The 23,659-nt window shown below is 41.1% G+C and overlaps 1 protein-coding gene across 1 annotated transcript; it reads right to left on the bottom strand.

Moving 5' to 3' along the window:
* Positions 1 to 2,099: 2,099 nt before the first annotated feature.
* Positions 2,100 to 3,841, bottom strand: LOC142471378 (olfactory receptor 6B1-like). Its single transcript, XM_075578186.1, has one exon. It carries the CDS (start codon positions 3,839 to 3,841, stop codon positions 2,909 to 2,911), a length of 933 nt encoding a protein of 310 aa, XP_075434301.1. The 3' UTR covers positions 2,100 to 2,908.
* Between the last annotated feature and the right edge of the window lie 19,818 nt (positions 3,842 to 23,659).

Genomic DNA, 23,659 nt, shown 5'->3' with positions numbered 1-23,659 from the left:
AAGAAGCATGAAGGAGAAGCATGGAATGAAAGAGTATGTGTGAGGAAGGTTTTGTAGGGGTGTGTTTTGGTGCAGGGGGCTATAGCTGTGTAGTGTCAGAGGGAGCAGGTAAGAAAGGAGTTCATGTGAACTGTGAAGTCCCGGGGAAGGAGAGATGGAGATATATAGCATGAATAGCGTTAGTGACATAATGGGGCTGGTAGAAAGAAACGTGTATTTTGAAAAGAAGCGAGGTCAGAGAAAATATAAATAGCAGTGGCAGCAACAGTTTAGTGTTAAGATGTTTGGTCTGTGATAGAACATTTCCTCCTTTCCAGCATAGTTAAAATCGAGGATTTAGGACAAGTAGATGTTTTGTTGTCCACTTGTTTCACTCCTGTTGGACGCCCTGTTAAATTTCACACTGCTTTCCACTTAAAGCTTCCTGAAGGAGAAGGAGCGGCTCAGAGTAAAGACAGTGACTGACACTGAGTTTGTAGCAGGGGAACCTGGTTCAATTCCCGGCGTTGGCTCCTTGTGATCTTGGGCAAGTCACTTTATCTCCTTGTGCCTCAGGAAAAAAACACAGATTGTAAGCTTCACGGGGGGACCTGTGCCTGCAAAATATCTCTGTAAAGCGCTACATAAAACTAGCAGCGCTATACAAGGACATGCTATTATTATTATTATTATTATTATTATTAAAAAGGGCCACTTTAAAGATGGGCTGCTTTAAACACAGTATAGGCTGCTCCCCAGTCTGTCTCTAGCAATATGTCGAACAAGTCACCTGACTGAATTAAATTCTACCCAGACAGCTCAATTAGCACATGTGAAGCACATTAAAATAAATGGTATTTCTAAACAAACAGTTGTCCTGATAAGCTGTTGGAATATGCATAGCAGAGAGTAAGTTGGAGACATAATATAAAAATTATTTTTACCAAGGTGTTAGCTGCTGTAATGGAGAGTTATTATATGATGGGCAGTAGCCATTCAAAAAACTCTGTTTTAAAATGAATTCAAAATATGTAATGCTCCAAATTGACCGATCAAGAATGTTGGGGTGTGCGTCTTTTCATCTTGCTTGAAATCTTGCTAGAATTCGTATAGGGGAGAAACCACAGACAAATATCCCATTGCGATACTTTATTCATAGCTCCATAAATATACAGTATGATCTGTGACAGGAAAGAAGGAGTACAGGGTGTAGAGGGAGATGTTAGGAAGTACAGTTGTTTGAGATGCAAGGGGGATCTCTTGATCATTTAGATCTACCTTTTAATTAAAGTAGTCAATGAGGTCTTGAGGTGTAGTTGAAAGAGAGAATGTGTAGAAAGAGGTTGCGGGAGGAAGTCAAAGGTGGAAAAAGGTGATGTGGGTAAGATTTGCGAGAATTAATTATTTAAAAAAAATAGTGTTGTTTAGCCTAAGAGAGGGAAGAATTAAAGTAGGGAAGTAAGTCAGTAAGAGTGTGAGATCTCCTCCATAGGTGCTCAGAGTAATGAGTGCAAGGATATAGGAAGTGTGTACATGTGCTATGCAAGGATTAGAGAATGTGGAAGGCCTGCTCGTTGAGGGAGAAGGAAAGGATACGATTATAGAAACATTGAATTTCACAAAATATTGTAGAATGTTACAGTTTTTCTACAGTATTCAACAGAATATCACAATATTTCACACCATAGCTACATATAAAGCTACATAGTAGATGAGGTTGAAGAAAGTCAATCAAGTTTCACCTATAGTTTGCTAAATTTAGACGACTTTATCCTAAATTTGTACTTACAGACGAGGCCACGAGTATTCTAAATCTGGCCTTAAACTAGCCCGGTTACATTCTGGGTATGTGCTGGGTGTAACCTGGCTAGTTTAAGGCAAGTTTAAGGCATTTCTGCATTTATTAATGACCCATAGGATTGACTCCACAGGGGTCCCTGGCAGTCAGTTTGAATGGGACTGCCAGTGACCCCCGCTGTTAATCTGATGGGCCATTAGTCAATGCAGAAATGCTGGGTCTAGTTGAAGTCAAGTTCAAGGCATGTATCCAGCAGTTACCTGGGTGTACCTTGGTCTTTTTGGCGATTGCCACTGGTTTGTGTTAGAATAACCATGGGGACTACAGTACAGTATATTGATCCAGAGGAAGGCAAACAAAAAACCCAGTGAAACATCATCTAATGATATCACATAAGGGAAAAAATAAATTCCTTCCTGACTCCACATAATGTCAATAATGTCACTAAGATTATTCACTGGGTCAACATCCTTCCCATGTTTAATTATTTGATATTTCCCTGTATAGCTTTCCTTTATTAAAAGAGGTTCAACTTTTTTTTTAAAGATATCTATTGTATCTGCCATCACAGTCTCCATGGGTAATTAATTCCACATTATAACTGCCCTTACTGTAAAGAAATCTTTCCTTTGTTGCTGGTGAAATCTCCTTCCCTCCAACCTTAAGTGATGACCCTGTGTCATTTGTATTGCCCTTTGGATAAATAGTTATTTTGTATTGTTCCCGAATAAATTTGTACATAGTTATCATATTCCCTCTTAGGCGCCTCTTTTCTAATGTAAACAAATCTAATTTAAGTAGCCTCTCCTCATAAATCAGATTGTCCCTCCCTTTTATTAATTTGCTGGATCATCCATAATGCACCAGTGAGAGCAATAACCCCTTCTAAATCTGTACAGGTGCCAATTCTACCATATATTCAGTAGCTTTCTGATCATCTAACTATACAGTGCATCTTTCCAATGAGTAGGCAGGATACTCACAATCTAATATTATCAGTAAGAGGTCCTCTGTCATCAAATTAAGCTGTGTCTACCCCAGAGGCCCCTACCCAGCTTTAATATCATTAATTTTACCATATTTACAGTTCAAAGAGGTTCAAAGGTTGGGTTTCCTCCATTTCCTTTCATGTCAGAAATCTATTTTCTTTTGAAACCTCCTTATAGCAGCCCCGATCTCCTGGTTCCTCAGGCTGTATATGATGGGGTTGAAGAATGGAGTCACCGCCGTATACAGTAGAGATAGGATCTTATTTATGTTAATTGTGTATTCTCTGGATGGAACAGCATAGATAGTAAATAGTGTCCCATAATAAATGCAGACAACGGTGATGTGAGAGCTGCAGGTGGAGAAGGCTTTTTGTCTCCCAGTGGTGGATGGGATCCTAAGGATGGTGAGGAAGATACATACATAGGTCACAGTGATGAATCCAAAAGGTAAAATGGTTATAGGGACAGACAGAAATAATAATTCAGTTTCTATGAAGGAGGTGTCTGAGCAAGAGTGTTTTACAAGAGGAGAAAAATCACAGAAGAAATGGTCAATGACATTAGGGCCACAGAACTGTAACTGACCCATCTGAAGAATTATGAATACTGTCACCACAAATCCTATGAGCCAGGACCAGATCGCCAGCTTGAGGCAAAGCTTGAAATTCATAATTGAAGTATAATGCAACGGGTGACAGATGGCCAGGTATCGGTCGTAGGACATCACTGTGAGAAGGAGACACTCTGTATTTGCAGAACATGCAAAGAAGTGAAGTTGACTGATACAGCCAGCAACAGACATGGTCCCACCTTCACCCCATATGAGGTGCAGCATGTTGGGGACAATATCTGTGGTGAGCAAAATGTCAGATAAGGACAAGTGGGCCAGGAAGAAGTACATGGGAGAGTGCAGTTTGTGACTGGTTGACACCAATGCGATGATAATGAGATTACTACTTAAAGTCATAATGTAAGCTATGAGGAACACAGTGAAGAGTAAAATTGTGATGCTGTAAAGATTGGGGAATCCAAGAAGCAGGAATTCTGTGACTATTGTTTGATTCTTCCCAAGCATCGTCTGTTGACAGAGTAAACCCAAATTAAATTTGTGATATCCCTTCCACAGATGGGTTATGGTTAGTGGTTGCAAAGAAAACATTCCTGTGTCTCTCACTTTATCTCAATCTGGCTTTCTCCCCTGCACTCTGGTCAAAGCTGATTCCTTTTCACTCCTTTTGTCTCTACTACTCTCCTTCACCTAAAATCTTTCCCTTCAATACTCAAAACCTGAGGAACTCATTTACCTATTTATATACTATATGCCCAGCTAAATCTCTCAAGCCTTTTGAGGTTAATCTTAAAACATCCGCTTCTAGATCTGGCAATCAGGGAGATACCCATATTAAATACAGATAATATTACAAAACTTCTAAAGACTAAATCCAATTAGAGTAGAAAGGCAGGAGCATATAAGATAATAGTACAGACTGAAAAAAATTAAATGCATGCTTGCTAATGCAAGAAGCTTGACAAATAAAATGGGGGCGCTTGAATTAATAGCTACAAGGGAGCAGTATGATATCATAGGCATTACTGAAACATGGTGGAATGAAACTCATGACTGGGCAGTTAATTTCGACGGTTATTGCCTTTTTCGAAAGGATAAAGCAAATAGAAGAGGGGAGTTGGGTTATATGTTAAACAGGGTCTAAAACCTATTGTAAGGGAAGATGTACAGTATATGAAGGGGATGATGAAAATGTAGAGACCTTGTGGATAGGAATTAGCAGTGGAGGAAAAAGTACAAATAAAATGTTTTTAGGTATATGCTATAAACCACCAAATAGCTATGAGATAGATAAAGCCAGTAGCTCTGTAAGTAAAAGACATTGACTGGCACTGAGTTTGAAGTAGAGGAACCTGGTTTCAATTCCAAATGTTGGCTGCTTGTGACCTTGGGCGAGTCAATTTATCTCCCTGTGCCTCAGGCACCAAAAACATAGCTTGTAAGCTCCACGGGGCAGGGGCCTGTGCCTGCAAAATGTCTCTGCAAAGCCGACGTAAAACTAGCAGCGCTATACAAGTATTATTATTATAATAATTTGGCAAATAGAGAAGGCATCACAACTAGCTAAGTGTGAATTTAGTTATCCAGACATGGACTGGAGCAATGAGATTAGCATTACAACGAAAAGGAAAAGGTTTTTGGGGTGCTCACAGACAATTACATGACCCAAGTTAGGGAGGAACCAACCAGGAGAGAGGCACTACTAGATTTGGTGATATCAAACAATGCACAAGTCATAAAAAATAATGAAGTCCTAGAACATTTGGACAATAGTGAAGATAACATGGTCTCATTTGAAATAAATTATCGTTAAACATATTATTTGGGTTCAACAAAGACTTTTCTACAAGGAATAAATTGGGATGATGTTTTGATGTTGGGATGAGGGTAAAAATGTTGAAGATAAATGGGCAGACTTTAAAACATTGTTAGCAAAGCACACTTATCAGTGCATACACTTAGGTGATAAATAAAACAAGTCTAAAGCAATGTTGCTAAATAAACAGGTAGGGGTGGAAATGGAAAAGAAGAGGCAGGCATTTAGATTCTTAAAGTCAGAAGGGATGGAGGCATCGTATCGAATTATAAGGAATGTAAAAAAAAGTTGCCAAGGGCAATCAAATGAGCAAAAATTGATAATAAAAAAAGGATTTCAATTGAAAATAAGATCGACCCTAAAAAGTTATTTAAGTACATTAATAACAAAAAGATTAAAAAATAAAATACAGGACACTTTCAGTGTAAGATAGGATTTGCAAATTATTGGAGATAAGGAAAAAGCAGAGTATTAAACAAATTATTTGCTTCTGTATTTACCAGGGAAAAATAAATTGCAATTGTAGTGTCACAGGAGGAAGCTACAACCTTTACTGTATATTAAGGAAAAATTGGTTAACTGAGGAAGAAGTTCATAGGCGGCTTGATAAAATTAAAGTAAATAAGGCACCTGGTCCCAATGGCATACATCAAAGAGTATCTGTTTTTAAGGGATTAAGTTCTGTTCTGTTAAGACTGATCATGGTCCCAAGGTTCAACAAAGTATGCGGCCGCTCCTCCTTCTCTTACCGTGCACCCCAAAACTTTAACAATCTACCGGAGACTCTCACAGCCGCCACCAGTCTAATTTATTTCAAAACAAAAGCTGTCTAACATTTTAATCTGGTCTGTAACTGTTACATACGCCTTTAACGTATACAGTGTTATCTCTTACAGTGCATGCAATGTCTTATATATAATGTATAACCTTGCTCACATAATGTAACTATGTATTTGTAACCATGTGTCTGTCATCATAACTCGAGCAGTAACTCTCAATGTATTACTTCTTGGTAAAACATTTTATGAATAAATAAATAATTAATAAGTTCAGTAATAGCCAAACCATTACATTTAATCTTCAATGACTCAATTTCCACAGGCTCAGTACCACAAGATTAGCATAAAGCAGACATGGTGCCTATATTTAAAAGTGAGCTAGATGGCAACAGGAGAATTACAGACCTGTAAGCCTGACATCAATAGTGGGGAAGGAACTTGAAGATTTACTACTGGATAATATTCAGGAAAATCTAATGGAAAACAAAATTATTACTAATAGTCAGCATGGATTTATGAAGTATAGGTCATGCCAAACTAACCTTATTAGTTTCTTTGAGAAGCTTAGGAATTTAGACCAGGGAAATGCAGTTGATGTGGTCTACTTAGATTTTGCAGAGGATGTTTGTATGGTTCCACACAAGAGGTTAGTGTGCAAAAAAAGCAAATTGGACAGAGTAGAAATATTTTCACCTTGAGAAAGCTCTTAGGTGTGAAATGCATTGGTGGGGTGACACCTTCTCTTGCTTGTCAAAATGACCAATAAATCATAATTATTTTATGGATTACGCCCTCTCTGCATTTTTTCTACTTTTTGTTCCCATAAATAGTGCTCTGTTTTTTCCACTGTTCCAAACTGTATTGAAAACTTGTTTAAGGATAGACAACAGAAAGTTATCATAATTGGAACTTTATCAGGTTGGGCTAAAGTTTTGAGTTGAGTACCTCAAGGATCGGTACTGGAACCCTGCTTTTTAACTTATTTATTAATTACTTGAGGTTGGCAAAGTCTCCATCTTTGCTGATGATACTAAATTGTGTAAGGTATTAGAATCAGAGCAGGATGGAATATCTCTCCAGAACAACCTGGATAGACGGAAAACTTGGGCAGGTAAATGGCAGATGACATTAAATATAGATAAATGATGTTTAATATAAATAAATGTAAGGTTATGTATTTGAGAAACAAGAATAAATATGTAATTTACAAATTATATGGGGATACATTAGGAGAATCCTTGATGGAGAAGGATTTAGCAGTGCTTGTAGACAGCAGGCTTAGCAATAGTGCCCAAAGTCATGCTGTAACTGCAAAGGCAAACAAGATATTTATTTGCATTAAATGGGCAAATGCCGGTAGGAAAGTAAACATAATTATGCCCCTTTATAAAGGACTAGCTGAGAGACCCGGCGTTGCCCGGGATGTAATTTTGGGGGGGCGTACGACAGGGTTAGGCTTCCCCCCCCTTGACAGCTAGGTGGGTGACTGAGTTGACTGAGTGTGTGGGTGACTGGGTGGGTGTGTGACACTTGACTGAGTGGGTGGTTGGGTTTGACTTTGGGTCGGTGGGTGGGTGACTTTGGGTCGGTGGGTGGGTGACTTTGGGTCGGTTTGACTTTGGGTCGGTGTGTGTGTGACTTTGGGTCGGTGGGTATGTGACTTTGGGTCGGTGGGTGACTTTGGGTCGGTTTGACTTTGGGTCGGTGGGTGGGTGACTTTGGGTCGGTGGGTGACTTTGGGTCGGTGGTTGGGTGGGTGAGTTGGGTCGGTGGGTGGGTGAGTGGGAGACTGACTGGGTGGGTGAGTGGGAGACTGACTGGGTGGGTGAGTGGGAGACTGACTGGGTGGGTGAATGGGTGACTGGGTGGGTGGGTGACTGACACTTGACTGACTGGGTGGGTGAGTGACTGACTGGGTGGGTGAGTGGGTGACTGACTGGGTGGGTGAGTGGGTGACTGACTGGGTGGGTGAGTGGGTGAGTGAATGGGTGGGTGAGTGGGTGACTGACTGGGTGACTGACTGGGTGGGTGAGTGAGTGACTGACTGGGTGGGTGAGTGGGTGACTGACTGGGTGGGTGAGTGGGTGACTGACTGGGTGGGTGAGTGGGTGACTGACTGGGTGGGTGAGTGGGTGACTGACTGGGTGGGTGAGTGGGTGACTGACTGGGTGGATGACTGGGTGACTGACTGAATGGGTGACTGAATGGGTGGGTGACTGGGTGACTGAGTGGGTGGGTGACTGAGTGGGTGGGTGACTGGGTGACTGACTGAATGGGTGACTGGGTGACTGAATGGGTGGGTGACTGGGTGACTGAGTGGGTGGGTGACTGAGTGGGTGGGTGACTGGGTGAGTGGGTGGGTGACTGAGTGGGTGGGTGACTGAGTGGGTGGGTGACTGAGTGGGTGGGTGACTGAGTGGGTGGGTGGGTGGGTGACTGGGTGAAAGTGGGTGACTGGGTGAAAGTGACTGGGTGGGTGACTGGGTGGGTGTGTGGGTGGGTGTGTGGGTGGGTGACTGGGTGGGTGACTGGGTGGGTGTGTGGGTGGGTGACTGAGTGGGTGACTGGGTGGGTGACTGAGTGGGTGACTGGGTGGGTGTGTGGGTGACTGAGTGAGTGAGTGGGTGGGTGACTGAGTGAGTGGGTGGGTGACTGAGTGAGTGGGTGGGTGACTGAGTGAGTGGGTGGGTGACTAAGTGAGTGGGTGACTGAGTGGGTGGGTGACTGAGTGGGTGGGTGACTGAGTGAGTGACTGAGTGGGTGGGTGGGTGACTGGGTGGGTGAAAGTGACTGGGTGGGTGTGTGGGTGACTGGGTGACAGTGCGTGGGTGGGAGACGGTGTGTGACTTACCTTGACCCCGTGGCATCTGGCTGGGGCAGGAGGTGAGTTCGGGAAGCTGGGGGGGGTGGGGGCAAGAGTGGCAGGAGTCCCGCACCGCGCTTCCCCTCTCCGGTAGCGGCGCACGTGATGGGGAGAGCAGGAGGCCCGGCCCGTGCTTCCCCTCTCCGGTAGCGGCGCACGTGATGGGGAGAGCAGGAGGCCCGGCCCGCGCTTCCCCTCTCCGGTAGCGGCGCACGTGATGGGGAGTCCCGCGCCGCGCTTCCCCTCTCCGGTAGCGTCACACGTGATGGGGAGAGCAGGAGGCCCGGCCCGCGCCGCGAGGGGGAAGGAGCCTGGAGTTTGCTGCTGAGCAGCAGGGCCGCGCTTCCTCCGCGGCGCACGGTGAGGGTGAGGGTGCGGCTGGGGATGTTGCGGAGCGTGGGGATTTGGGTGAGGTGGGGAGGGGGGAGAGAGTGAGGGGCACCGGGAGAGGAGGGGCACCGGGAGAGGAGGGGCACCGGGAGAGGAGGGGCACCGGGAGAGGAGGGGGGGGGGGTGTGTGGAAGGTGAGCTGCGGTCCAACTGACGGGGGAGAGTGTGTGTCCCTCTGTGTGTGTCCCTGTGTGTGTGTGTGTGTGTGTGTGTGTGTGTGTGTGTGTGTGTGTGTGTGTGTGTGTGTGTGTGTGTGTGTGTGTGTGTGTGTGTGTGCAGGCAGGCAGGCAGGCAGGCAAACATACAGTGCTTTCACTAATATAGTATAAGATTAGAAAGACCACACCTTGAATATGGAATACAACTTTAGGAACCACTACATACAAAAGACATTATACAACTAGAGAGTGCAGAGAAGAACCACCAAATTAATAAAAGGGATGGACAATCTAACTTATGAGGAGAGGCTAGCTGAATTAGATGTATTTACATTAGAAAAGAAGCGTCAAAGTGGGGATATGATAACTATATACAAATATATTCGGGGAAATTACAAAGAGCTTTCATAAGAACTAGTTATCCCACGGGCAGTACAAAGGACTCGGGCCATCCCTTAAGGTTGGAGGAAAGGAGATTTCATCAGCAACAAAGGATAGAGTTCTTTACAGTAAGGGCAATTAACTTTTCGGATTCATTACCCATGGAGACTGTGATGGCAGATACAATAGATATCTTCAAAAAAAGGTCGGACATTTTAGGAAGGAAAGGTATACAGGGATATACCAAATAAGTAAACATGGGAAAGATGTTGATCCAGGGAATAATGAGATTGCCAATATTTGGAGTCTGGAAGGAATTAATTTTTCTCCTTATGAGATATATGAGACTGTGCACGCAATGTCTTGTATATAATGTATACCCTGTTCATTTATGTAACTGTACTTGTAACCATGTATTATTTGTTTTACTCTGTGCCCAGGACATACTTGAAAACGAGAGGTAACTCTCAATGTATTACTTCCTGGTAAAATATTTTATAAATAAATAAATAAATATCATTAGATATTTCACTGGGGTTTTTTGTCTCACTCCTTCTCCACGCCACCAGTCCCTCAGGTGTTTCTGAAAATTGCCTTTCCAAGATCACGTCGGGGTCACCAATGTAAAAAGGTGAGTCAGACATGAAGGTGTGTTCAAAGAGTAGAAATCTTTTGTTATGAGTGCAGTATCAATATAAGAAAATTGCAGGACAAAGCAATCAAGAATACTCTTCTCTGATCAAGACAAATGAATCTTATTCAGGGCATAATACTTATACCTTCGAAAAGCTGTCACACTAATCATTCTTACTACTTGCATTCTCTCTGTGCATGCTCCAAATACCTCCCTTTTCCATAACTGTATTTCCTGTGTTTTGTGTTATCTGTTGCTGGGCATAGCTGTGTGGAATGCATGGTGTAAGTCTTGCTGTCCTATCTTGTGCCAGGAAATCCAAGGTTGACTTTTCATGTTGCCTTGTCTCTTTGAGACATTAACTCCTTACTTGCTTAACTATAATCCCTATGCTCACACGCATTTTTAACTCCTCCTCTACTCTGGTACCTTTTCTTCCTCCTTCAAACATGCAACAGTTATACCTTTACTCAAAAACCGCAAGCTTTACCCTTTCTGTCTTTCTAACTATCGTTCTGTCTCCCTTCTGCCTTGTGCCTCTAAACTCCTTGAACGTCTTTTATTCTCTCGCTTTCTCCATTTTCTCACCACCCATTCTCTCCTAGAACCTCAACAATCAGGCTTCCGCACTGCTCACTCCACTGAAACAGCCCTCACTAAAATAACTAATGACCTCCAAGCTGCCAAAGACAAAGGTCATTACACTCTGCTCATATTACTTGACCTCTCTACAGCATTTGATACTGTGGAACACCCTTATCTCCTTCAGTTTCTCCATACTCTTAGTATTCCCAACAAAGCTCTATCCTGGATCTCCTCTTACATCTCCCACCGTTCTTTCAGTGTCTCTTTTGCTAACATCTTTTCCTCCTCTATCGATCTCTCTGTGGGGGTACCCCAGGGCTCTGTCCTGGAACCTATTCTCTTTTCTCTTTACATACTCTCTTTAGGTGACCTAATCACATCTCTTGGATTCAAATATCACCTCAATGCTGATGGCACACAAATTTACTTTCCAAACACTGACCTTAAACCTGCTGTTCAGACCAAAGTTTCTGAATGTCTCTACGCTATATCATCCTGGATGGCCCTCTGCCAAATTAAACTTAAAATGCAAAAACGGAGCTCCTCATATTTCCTCCCAAACCTGGCCATACTACTGTACCTCATTCCACATTACTGTTGGAAGTAATATCATTCACCCAGTAGGCCAAGAACGCTGCTTAGGGGTTACACTCGACTCCTCTCTCACATTCAAAAGGTAGCTAAAACCTGTTGATTTTTCCTCTGCAATATTACAAAGATACGCCCTTTCCTCTGCTTTTTGACTGCTAAAACTCTGACACAGGACCTCATCCTCTCCTGTCTTGATTACTGTAACCTCCTGCTGTCCGGCCTTCCTGCCTCTCACCTGTCTCCCTTACACTCTATCCTAAACGCTGCTGCCAGAATCACTCTACTCTTTCCTAAATCTGTCTCAGCGTCTCCCCTGCTCTATTCCCTCTCCTAGCTTTGAATCAAAACCCGCATCTCACATTCAATTCTCCTCACTTTTAAAGCTTTACACTCTTCTGCTCCTCTTTACATCTCATCCCAAATTGCTCGCTATACACCATCCCTACTCTTGCGTTTTGCTCAAGGATGTCTTCTCTCTACCCCCTTTGTATCTAAAGCCCTCTCCCACCTTAAACCTTTCTCACGGACTTCCCCACACCTCTGGAATGCCTTTCCCCTCAATATCCAACTTTCACCCTCTCTATCCAACCTTAAGACCCACCTTAAAACACACCAGCTTAATGAAGCATATGACTAGCTCCATGGCTGATACTTTACACATCCTACATATACCTTGGCCCCTTGCAGACGCACTTAGATGAGGTTGAAAAAGACTTATGTCCATCAAGTTCAACCTATGCGAAATTTAGACGACAGATTCTTTATCCTATATCTATACTTACAATATATTGATCCAGAGGAAGGCAAACAAGAAACCAAAGTGAAAAATCATCCAATGATATCACATAAAGAGAAAAATAAATTCCTTCCTGATTCCAAGAATTGGCAATCAGATTACTCCCTGGATCAAAATCCTTCCCATGTATACTTATTGGGTATATCCCTGTATAGCTTTCCTTTCTAAAAAGATGTCCAACCTTTTTTTGAACAAATCTATTGCATCTGCCGTCACAGTCTCCATGGGATGTTCCCATCCATTGATACTTGCTGACCAAGGTAGACACAGTTTTTACTTCTTCTAGTTCTATTCCTGTTTATTATTTGTCCCCTGCTACTATTGCACTTTGCATGTAGCACTGCAATGCTTGCAGCTAACCTTTCGTTTGTCCTGTCATTCCCCTTAGTACTATTTGCCCTCGTTCCTTGTTGTTCCCTTAGCTACATAGACCTTTGCTTGTAGCTCTGCACACTTTGCAGACTCCATTTTGTTTCCCCAGTCTCTTTTCATTTAGTGTAGCAATAAACCCTGGCTGTTTTTAGGTATTTCGGTCTCTTTTGTGGGTTTACAAGGAACCTCAGAGGGTTCCATATATCCTAATATATGTATACAGTATGTTACTGTTGATCCATCATCTTGTTTAAGTGTGATGCTTTGTTTATTCCCAACTGGAGGAGACATATGCAGAGGTATAACCAGGGAGACGTAATTAAGGGGAAATAAAATGGCTTTTATTTAGCCCGCGGCTTTAAACAGTACAGCGTCTTGTCAACCTGCAAAACAATATCTGACTAGCGCCTTCTCTGTCCATGTTTAAGACCCACCTTAAAACACACCTCCTTAACAAAGTATATGGGTAGCTCCGTGGCTGATACTTTACCCCTCCTACATAAACCGTGCAGACACACTTATCAGAACACCCTCCTACTGTCTCTGTACGTTCTTCCTACCAATTAGATTGTAAGCTCTTCGGAGCAGGGACTTCTTTTCCTAAATGTTACTGTTATATCTGAAGCACTTATTCCCATTATGTGTTATTTATGTTATTTGTTATTTATATGCTTGTCACGTTTATTACTGCTGTGAAACGCTATGTTTCATTAATGGCGCTATTTGAAAACTGCACAAAAATCCAGAAGGAGCAGGATCACCCAAAAGAAGAAAATAAAATATATAGTGTGCACTGTTATGACAAAAGGGGGTGTATGAGTGGAGACTTGGCTCATATGTTAGCCAACTTACAGAAAGTAGATACATATATAGCCTTCTCAAACTGTGGCTTAAACGTTTCTTCTTGGGAAGATGAGGGTAGATATTCCCTCAGGGTAAGGCTACGCTTATAGTGCCGGTGACGGCGACGCAACCGTCACGTCAAAACAAATGCTTTGTCGCCTTCATCGTCGTCGCTTATAGTGTACACGACGGCGAGAAAGATCACTGTTACCCAAATGTTCCAGGATTTGAATATTTGTTATTACTTCTACATTGTTTTATTTGACCAAATCCAGTATTGCCCCTCTCCTGGTTGGTACTGTACCTCAATAATTTGGGTCATATAATTGTCTTTAAGCACCCCCAAAAAAGCTATTTCCTTTTGTTGTAATACTAATCTAATTTCCCCAGTCTATGTCTGGATAATTAAAATCCCCCATTATGCAAACATGACCCAGTTTTGATGTGTTCTCCATTTGCAAAAGTATTTTATCTTCCTCAATCTCAAAGATATTTGGTGGTTTATAGCATATTCCCACAAACATTTTCTTTATACTTTAACCTTCACTGCTAATTTCTATCCACAAAGTCTCTACATTTTCATAATTCCTCTCATAAACATCATCCCTTATAATAGGTTTTAGATCCGGTTTAACATATAAACATACTCCTCCTCCCCTTCTATTTGTTCGATCCTTCCAAAAAAGGGAATAACGCTCTAAATTAACTGTACATTCATGAGTTTCATCCCACCATGTTTCAGTAATGCCTATGATATCATACTACTCCTTTGCAGCTATTAATTCAAGCACCCCCATTTTACCTGTCAGGCTTCTTGCATTAGCAAGCATGCATTTAAGTTTTTTTTCAGCCTGTACTATTATCTTATCTGCTCCTTCCTTTCTGCGCCCACTTGATTTAGTGTTTAGAAGTTTTCTAGTATTACAGTACCTGTATTTACCATGGGTGTCTCACTAAATATTCAAGTACAATACCTTTACCACTATTGATGTCAAGCTTACAGGTCTCGAATTCCCCGGTGGTGATCTAGCCACCTTTTTTAAATATGGGCATTACGTCTGCTTTACGCCAATCTTGTGGTACTGAGCCTGTGGAAATGGAGTCCTTGAATATTAAATATAATGGTTTGGCTATTACTGAACTTAGCTCCAAAAGAACTATTGTATGTATGCCATCGGGGCCAGGTGCCTTATTTACTTTAATTTTATCAAGCCGCCTATGCACTTCTTCCTCATTTAACCTGTTGTTCATTAATATAGAAATTGTGGCTTCCTCCTGTAACAGCTGAACACTCGCAAGCTCAGAATTCATTACAAGTCTCTATTTTAAAGACAGACACACCAAGCAGGTGAGTAAGGAAAGCAATTTACCAAACCAAACCCAGTGCAGTCTCAGACCAGGGAGAAGATTAAAAAAGGTTTAGTAGAGACTTCCAAATCCAACACAATCAAAATAAATGAACCCACTGTACACACTCCAAGCTCACCACCCGATGCTAGTATACACAGCACAGCACTTTCCTTCTTGTTCTAACTCATTCCGTAAAAAACTGCACATGAAATCACACTGAAATTCAGTCACATAGCTCAGCACACACTGTAAAAATAGAGGTTATCTAACCAAACTAGTGTTAGCTGTGATATATAGACCCCAATATAATATCAACACATCTTTAAATTGTTACATACTGTAGGCAATATAGTTAAAATTCTCCTTATTAAAACCACAACCCTTACAAAAAAAACTATATACAGTATATATATATATATATATATATATATATATATATATATATATATATATATATATATATATATATATATATATATATATATATATATAAAATATTGTGTGTCTGGGTTGTTTGCTTGTTAAGATTGTGTTTAACATATTAATCACTGACTAATTTATTACTTACATTCAACAAAATGGTTAGAAAATAATGATACAGGTAATTAAAGCAAACATTTATTTGCATTTATACAAATAAACCTCACAGTATTATCAACACAGCTAATTTGAAATATGGACCATGGAGTTCCAATGATCCTTTTTAAATCACCACACCTACTGCAAAAGAGATTAATGAGACTTACCATGGTATTCCACACTCACCAATATCTATAATGTTCACAGCTATGGTTAGACTCAGTTAGTATTAGGCTCAGCTTTTTCAATTAATCAAATTAGCTATCACTTAAACATCGACAGTGGATGTATGCAGCAAAGTGATAAGACTTTGTGGATTTTTTTGTGGGATCTTTGTGGGATCTGTGCCTTTTCTTGATCCTATAATTTGGGAGCTTCTTCTAATGCCGGGCAGAGTGTCTGCCAGTGACAGACTGCAATGTTAACAGCATTCAGATTGGTAGAGGTTTTTATACTTTTTATGCAGTAGAGAGAACAGCCCCTGGGATACAGAATTCCATGAAGACTTCATCAGGAGTTGGAAGGTAATTCCGGGAGGAAAACATCAACTCCCCACCCGGTAAGGAGCCTCAAAGAACTTTGCTGCAGTTTGGTATCCCCATCTTGCAGATATTTTAACCTTTTCAGGTTGTGATACTGAAGAGACGTGAGAAGTTTAAAAAGCTCTGTACAGCATACAATTTATTTAGAACAGTTGTTTTTCTTTGCATGACTTCTATTTTGTTGATGTTTTTCCTCTGTTGATACGGCCTCCAGAAGTAGGTACAACAACCCATATTTACTTAGTGGTGGTATTCTGTAGAGCACCATGGGCTCAATTTAAAGTTGGTTAGGTGACACAGTAATAGAGTGACATTTTAGCGCTGTGCCTACTTTATGTCTGTGTGTGAGACTAGATTTAAAGTTAGGCGTTACCGTCATTAACATGTGGTCATTATAAAATGATTATAATGAGATCTAAGATTTGCTCAAGTATAAAGGCGCATATTTAACATGTGCCACAAATGTACAACCGCGCATAACAATCACATGTACATACGGTAACCTGGAAGATCACTGGGAAGACCTTCATTCACCAGTGGATGGACAACTATCATCATTGGTCTCTCCCTCTCACATGCTCTCTTAGCCTATCTATATCCCCACTCCACTTTCCATGATGTCATCTTCTCGGACTCTAATGTTCTTAGGCCTTTCTTTTGCTCACAGCCATTGGCCAGCAGACATATCTATCAATACACTTGACACTGTGATATTCAGAGAAGGTTAACTCCTTAGATCCACCACCAGGTGCATATGTGTACACATAGATTAGAAGATTTGGTAGTGGAAGTTGCACACGGGATCCTTTCTGTAAATTAACTTACTCTTGTATTTAAAGCATCAGCTCTGATGCTTTAAATACAAGAGTAAATTAACTTACAGAAAGGCTTTGTGTGCCAATTCCACTACCAAATCTTCTTGTACCTACCAGTATCCAGCTTTGAGACCCCGGAGGGTGAGCACCACGGAGGGAAACATTGATTTATTTTCTTTAAGCAACGGTTTGCCACTTTTCCAACTACTTGTATACATATATTCCAAAGATTTTATTTTTATTTTTTATAGTAAGAATATTTGCACATTTTTGGTTTTCTTTTTATCCCTTTTTATCGCTTAGGTCCTTTTCTTTGGAACATTTCTGTTTTTCAGGGATCCATTGTGGGGCCCTTGGAATTTTAGTAGCACTAAGACAGGGACAGTTTAATTTTGCATTCATATAATCCGTATAATATAGTTGTTTACATCATAAAAGGAGTGACATATATACCTGGCATGCACGCACGTGCATTAAGCCCCCGGACGAAGCTAAGGGCGAAACGTACGTCGGGCTCTCCTCCTGTTTGTACTCCCTGTGTTCCTTTCCGTTCAGACGACCAGCTGCCGGGTGAAAGCTCCTGTGTTCTGGACTTACAGAATGATCTTTGGTGCTTGCAGTTTTGTCAGCAGTTCCACCTGTGGTTTCCAGTCTCCCTGCACGCACTGAGGCTAAGTACTCTGCATCTATGTCCACACATAGCGTTATTGTTTGCACCTTACTTACTATAGTAGTGGTGCTCTATTCAACAAGTGTGCTTACTATGGACTAATATGTAGGGACTACTGCTTATTACCAAAGGCTTTGTGTATTCCTTAAGATCTGCCCATTGGGGACTGTGGTTCTTTATGATATGTTTCCTATAAGCTTACATTATCTTGTTCTCTTTACCCTTGGAATGTGCCTGTTCACTTTGGATTACTATTTGTAGTTTGCTCACTTTAGTGGTATCTTACACAGACCGGCCGGTCACATTGGTATGGGGCTGATCACATGCCTATTTACCATAATCTTCTAAGGCTACGGTCCCAGTTAGCACTGTGGCACGCGCGCCCGGTGGGAGGGGGGAGGCACGTGCACAGCGCTAACCGCGATCTGCTGTCTTCCAGGGGGAGAGGGAGATTGTGACGGGAGGGGCCGTGGTGGGAGTTTTGCGGGCGTGGCCATGACCTCACACGGCTGGTTCGCCCTCATTGGATGAACTGCCGGCGAGGGCGTGGCCACGCCTCCATCGCCAGTTCTAAACTCAATTTCATTGAGTTGAAAAATCCTGGCAGTACGGCGCGGCTGCACCTTCAGCGGGAAGGTGCCTACTGGGCCCAGCACCATTGAGGGGCGGTGCTTATACGCACAGCGCAGGCCGAGGAGTGCGCTGTGGCAGTTACTGGGACCGCAGCCTTAGTGTCAGATACTATTACTAGTTCACCCAGCAGTGGTTTTCTATCCACTTTAGGGCATTTGCCTTTTTATAGTGTTATTGTGTAGGTACAGGGACTGTTTTAGTATTATTGTATGTGACGTGTTTAATAAATGTATATATTTTTTGGTACAATTGAGTGCTATTTGTTGGATACTTCTCATTCTTTTCTGTGTTAACAGTGTTATCATATCCCCAGAACTGTCAATAGCTCTTTGTACATAGCCTACCTTTACTGATTTAAGTACCATTTAGTTTGCTTAGTCTGTTGCAGGCAAGCCTTTTCGTTTGCACATATATATACACGCAGTGGTCGACAAATCACCAAAACATCTACTCGCCAAACAAAAAAATCTACTCGCCACCTAGTACCAAACGTGGACCAATAGGAGCTCGCCACGATGTTAAATCCACGCGCCTTGGGCGTGCAAATCTATAGGTTTGTCGAACACTGTATATACGTATACTTAAGGGTGTTACTCTAATAATACAATGATAGTCATTATGTTATATTATATTTTTTGGTATGTCGTGTGTTGTTTTAGTTTCAATCACAGCACCACAAAAATGCCTGGACTTAATACATTTGCAACAATACCAAATCTGTCGGGACAGATTTTAAGCTCTTCAGGGCAGGGATTTCCTTTCCTATTGTCTGATTTTTGCTGTGCTTAATGTATTTTAATTCCCTGTACTGTATTCTTAGTGAAGCGCTGTGTACACTTTAGGCGCTATATAAATAAAGACATATAATACGTACTTTGTGAGGTCGGTCCTCTTGTGATGTTTTGGGGTGCCGCCTAGTTGTTGCCTTCCCCTCCATTGCTTAATCGGGTGAGTGAATGAGGGCCCAGGCGGTCGGGCTAGTCCTAGTGTCCTTCAGTTGAGAGGGGCAGTGGTGTGTGAATGAATGAGGGTGGTTGAGATGGGGAGGCAGGCCCCCCCTTTTTTCTTAACCAAATTTTTTTTGGAAACAACTGATCTAGACTCTCTTTGCTCTTGCCATCTCTTTTCCTGAGTCCTGCCCTCCTCCTCCTCTCATTGTTCATTTCTTTCTGCATCCTCTGTCCCACCATCTAACTACTCTGATTACTCCTTACCCCCTCTGCGCCTTCTCCCCCACCACCTAACTTCTCTGATCAATTTTCTCCTCCTCTTATTGGCCCTGACAGAGGCAGCATCTGGGCTACCACATGCTTAAGTGCGGTTCCCCTAAAAGCGTGGGATCCCGGCCATCTTCATTTAAACATTCCTGAGGTGCATTAGTCAGGCTTGCTAAATCAACTCTGACCACTGGAACTCGTTGATTTTCTCAATAGTGCTCACCATTGGAGGTATGCATATATATATAGGATACAAAACAAAAATAGTTTAATACAGTATTTATTCAGATAAAAATGATCCCCAGTGATAATGCTAAACAGTTGAAAAGCTTCAAAGCCTTATAATAAAATGGCAACAGGACACTCAACAGTGTGGGACCCATCTGCACTGAGCCAACATCACGTCAACGCTAAACATCGTCAAGGACATTGGTGTCGTAAGCATATGATGTTACAAATCTCACTACTTGTAGCTTTTCCTCTTATCCCAGGTATTGCTCACTTCCACCGTATACTTTTCCCAGCTTTGAGCTGCTTCTTCAGGGGTACTGTAGCACCCAGTGCTCCACAGGGTCTTAATATAGTCCATACAAAACCCTTTCCCCCAGAAATGTATTAAAAGATAATAGCGGACGAGTATAAACAAACAAATAAAAACATAAGTCACCAGAGAGAAAAAGAAACCCAATTTATAGCACATTCTCACCCATGTGGATGATTAATGTATTAATTCAAATCAATATGTAATAGGAACAAACATTAAAATATTGGGCTGTAAAAAACAATTAAATAGCGCATATCAAATCCAATAGAAGTGTGTTAACACCGGATTGTAGAAAATGCTAGGTACAGTGTACACTTACATACACTGTCCTTGGTGGTATCTGTAGTATAAGAAAACCACCATGGAAATAGTATGAGGGTGGGATGAAAATTAAAGGTGAAGCGGGGGTTGTCTCTAGTCTATCTCAATAAATACACGTTATAAGTTATGGTGGGTGAAAAAGGCAACAAGAAACCCCCACCATATTGCGTACAGCAAATAAAAAGACCCAGAATCCCTTGCTGCAGTGGAAGCGCTGTATGCTGGGTGATAATGGTGAAAGGCAGGGTTCCAGACCTGACTAAGACATGTGAATGTGCTCACAAGTGATCTTTTAATTTGCTAAATAAATACATAAATAAATAAATAAATAAATAAACTTACTGGGTGCAGGACAGTTAAACTGGAAATGATCATAAACTGTAAAGCTACTGTTATTACAGTACTGTAGTTAATGTGTGAATTAAATTAAAAAAGGCTTTAATAAAAAAGAAAGAAAAGTAAATCAAAAGAAATAAATATCATGCAATTGATATAAAAATATATTATAGAAGGACTAATAAAACTGGACTGTAATAATGAAAAATATGCATATAGGCAAAATGTATGGGAACATACAGGTGTAGCAAGACTCTGGAGCGATCGCGCTTCGGCGAAGTCCATGTTTTTGGATCGGATCGCAGTGCTAAATCTGTACTGTATACGTAGAAAGAACTCAATAAAAGATAAATAAATAACATATTGTTAGACCCCTTTAGAGGACTGTTTACAAAGGCTGTTATGCCTAAAATAGCTTTCTGGTGATAAAGGGGTTAGGGTAAATATATCAGCAAGTTTGCAAGAACAACGTGTACTTTGATCTCTGTACCAACAAAGAAGTCTCCAGTACAGGATAAGAGACTGGAGGGTCCTGAGAATGACTAATAATAAAGCACAAAGATGTGAGAAACATGTCCCTCTAGTGTCACCACAAGGTATTCCTTTCAAATACAAATACACATCTAAACATATGTACAGTACTGTATATACAAAGGTTTCTACGATTTAGACAGGGATTGGAAAAGAAAAACCTTTGTATATCAGTTTTGTTGACCTGAAGAAAAGAGAGGAAACTCTCAAAAGCTTGTCCTATGACATAAATTGTTAGGCCAAATAAAAAAAGGTATCACCTAATACTGAAGAACTCATTTATTCTGCACTATCGCAACTGGACTAACACGGCTATTTCCGTTTTATTATAAATATATATATATATATATATATATATATATTATATATTATATATATATATATATTATATATTATATATATATATGGAATACAAATTAACCAAATAACGGGTAGACAATATTGTGAGCCAAAAATATAAAAAAATTAAAGGAAGCAAATAAAAATTGTTAAAAAATAAAAAAAAGTTGCTTAAAAGAGGATGTCTTAAAAAATAAATAAATGAATGAATAAAGGAATAATGAATCCAGTTAAAAAGGAACTGAAGTAGACATTTATATTAAAAACCTTCTGCTGTACAGTAGCAGACATTATTATAACAGTTAACGTACGTTAAAGCGATACACCAGTTTGAACACGGAATCGTGCGATTTGCTGGTCAGGTCTTGAAGCCCAGGTGGGCATTCCAATAGATAAATGACAAAACGACTGTTCATTGTATAAATACATTAATAGTTTACTTTTCTCCTGTAGCATTTCATTTGAAAACCTTTCCACTGCAGCTAAAATTGCAGGCTTTGCATTTGTTACAGCTTTAGTAACCGTTAGGCTCATTTAAACATATTTGTTCCTGTTGCCTATTATTTTTAACTAAGGGAAAAAATAGTTATTGTATTGGTTTTAATTAGCAAGACAAGAAAGGATAGGATTTGTGAGGACTAAAATTTCCGATGGAGGAGTGAAAATTAAGGAGCCAATTATTCGGTGAAACGCGAGTTTGTAAAGGGAACAGTGAGATCAGTGGAGGTCTCTAAGAGTACATTTCTGTTCTAACACGTGTTAGTTCCATCACCAAGGACACTTACCTGAAGTCTACTCGTGACCACATGGAAAACAAACAGAGCTGCACAGTTCCACCATGTGTCTCACGGAAATCTTAATTTTTTTCTTAAATTCGTGAGCGCGTTTACACTTTTTATTGGTTAAAATAAATGTTTAGGCCGTATAAATGTTTAGGCCGTATGTGCTCTTTTTCTGTAGACACACACCATGAGGCATTGGGTAATTCCAAATAGAAGAGTGAATTTAAGAGAGTGAGATGACAACGCTTGATATTAAGCTCGTGTAGAATTTCAGGCTTTGATGTTTATGAAATATATCAGGACCCATTACACCATATGTGATCCATCTTTCTTTTTTTTGGCACGTGTTCCACTGGCAACTGAAGAGTTTTCACTGCCTCTTTTAACCCCTTCAGTCCCTTAATGATGTGAGTGTAAGTCATGAAAAGGGCAACCATGGAAGCCCTTATGACGTACGATGTACTACATGGTCAATTGCTCATTTTCTAGGGACTGTCCACTATGAGAAAGCAAATCACAGACTACACTTGTGGGGCAGGCCCCCTTTCCCCTTAAAATGCGGACCGGCGAGCACTTTAGTTCCACCTCTGTGCCACTCTGTCTGTCTCTTTGTGTGTCTGTCTCTGTGTCTATGTATCTCTGTGTCTGTCTGTCTCTGCGTTTGTCGGTGTCTCTGCCTGTCTCTTTGTGTGTGTGTTTGTTTGTCTTTGTTCCTGTATGTATGTCTATGTCTCTGTGTGTCTGTCTGTGTGTAGCATTGTGAATTTAAATTATTTGAGCATTAAATTGTATGTCTTTATTTATATAGCGCCATTAATGTACATAGCGCTTCACAGTAGTAATACATGTGGTAATCCAATAAATAACAGATAATATAAATAACAGATCATGGGAATAAGTGCTTTAGACATTAAGGAAGAGGAATCCCTGCTCCGAGGAGCTTACAGTCTAATTGGTAGGTAGGGAGAACGTACAGAGACAGTAGGAGGGAGTTCTGGTAAGTGCATCTGCAGGGGGCCAAGCTTTATGTGCCATGTGTTCAGAATAGCCACAGTCCTATTCATATGCTTCTTTAAGCAAGTGTGTCTTAAGGTGGGTCTTAAAGGTGGATAGAGAGGGTGCTAGTCGGGTACTGAGGGGAAGGGCATTCCAGAGGTGTGTGGCAGTCAGTGAGAAAGGTTTAAGGCGGGAGAGGGCTTTAGATACAAAGGGGGTAGAAAGAAGACATCCTTGAGAAGAACGCAAGAGTCTGGATGGTGCATAACGAGAAATTAGGGCTGAGATGTAAGGAGGGGCAGAAGAGTGTAAAGCTTAAAAAGTGAGGAGAAGAATGGAGTGTGAGATGCGGGATTTGATCGGAAGCCAGGAGAGGGATTTCATGAGGGGAGATGCTGAGACAGATCTAGGAAAGAGTAGAGTGATTCTGGCAGCAGCGTTTAGGATAGATTGTAGGAGAGA

The sequence above is a fragment of the Ascaphus truei genome, chromosome 20 (genome assembly GCF_040206685.1).
Source record: "Ascaphus truei isolate aAscTru1 chromosome 20, aAscTru1.hap1, whole genome shotgun sequence".
NCBI classification, from domain to species: domain Eukaryota; kingdom Metazoa; phylum Chordata; class Amphibia; order Anura; family Ascaphidae; genus Ascaphus; species Ascaphus truei.
This window is presented reverse-complemented; position numbering and strand designations above follow the sequence as displayed.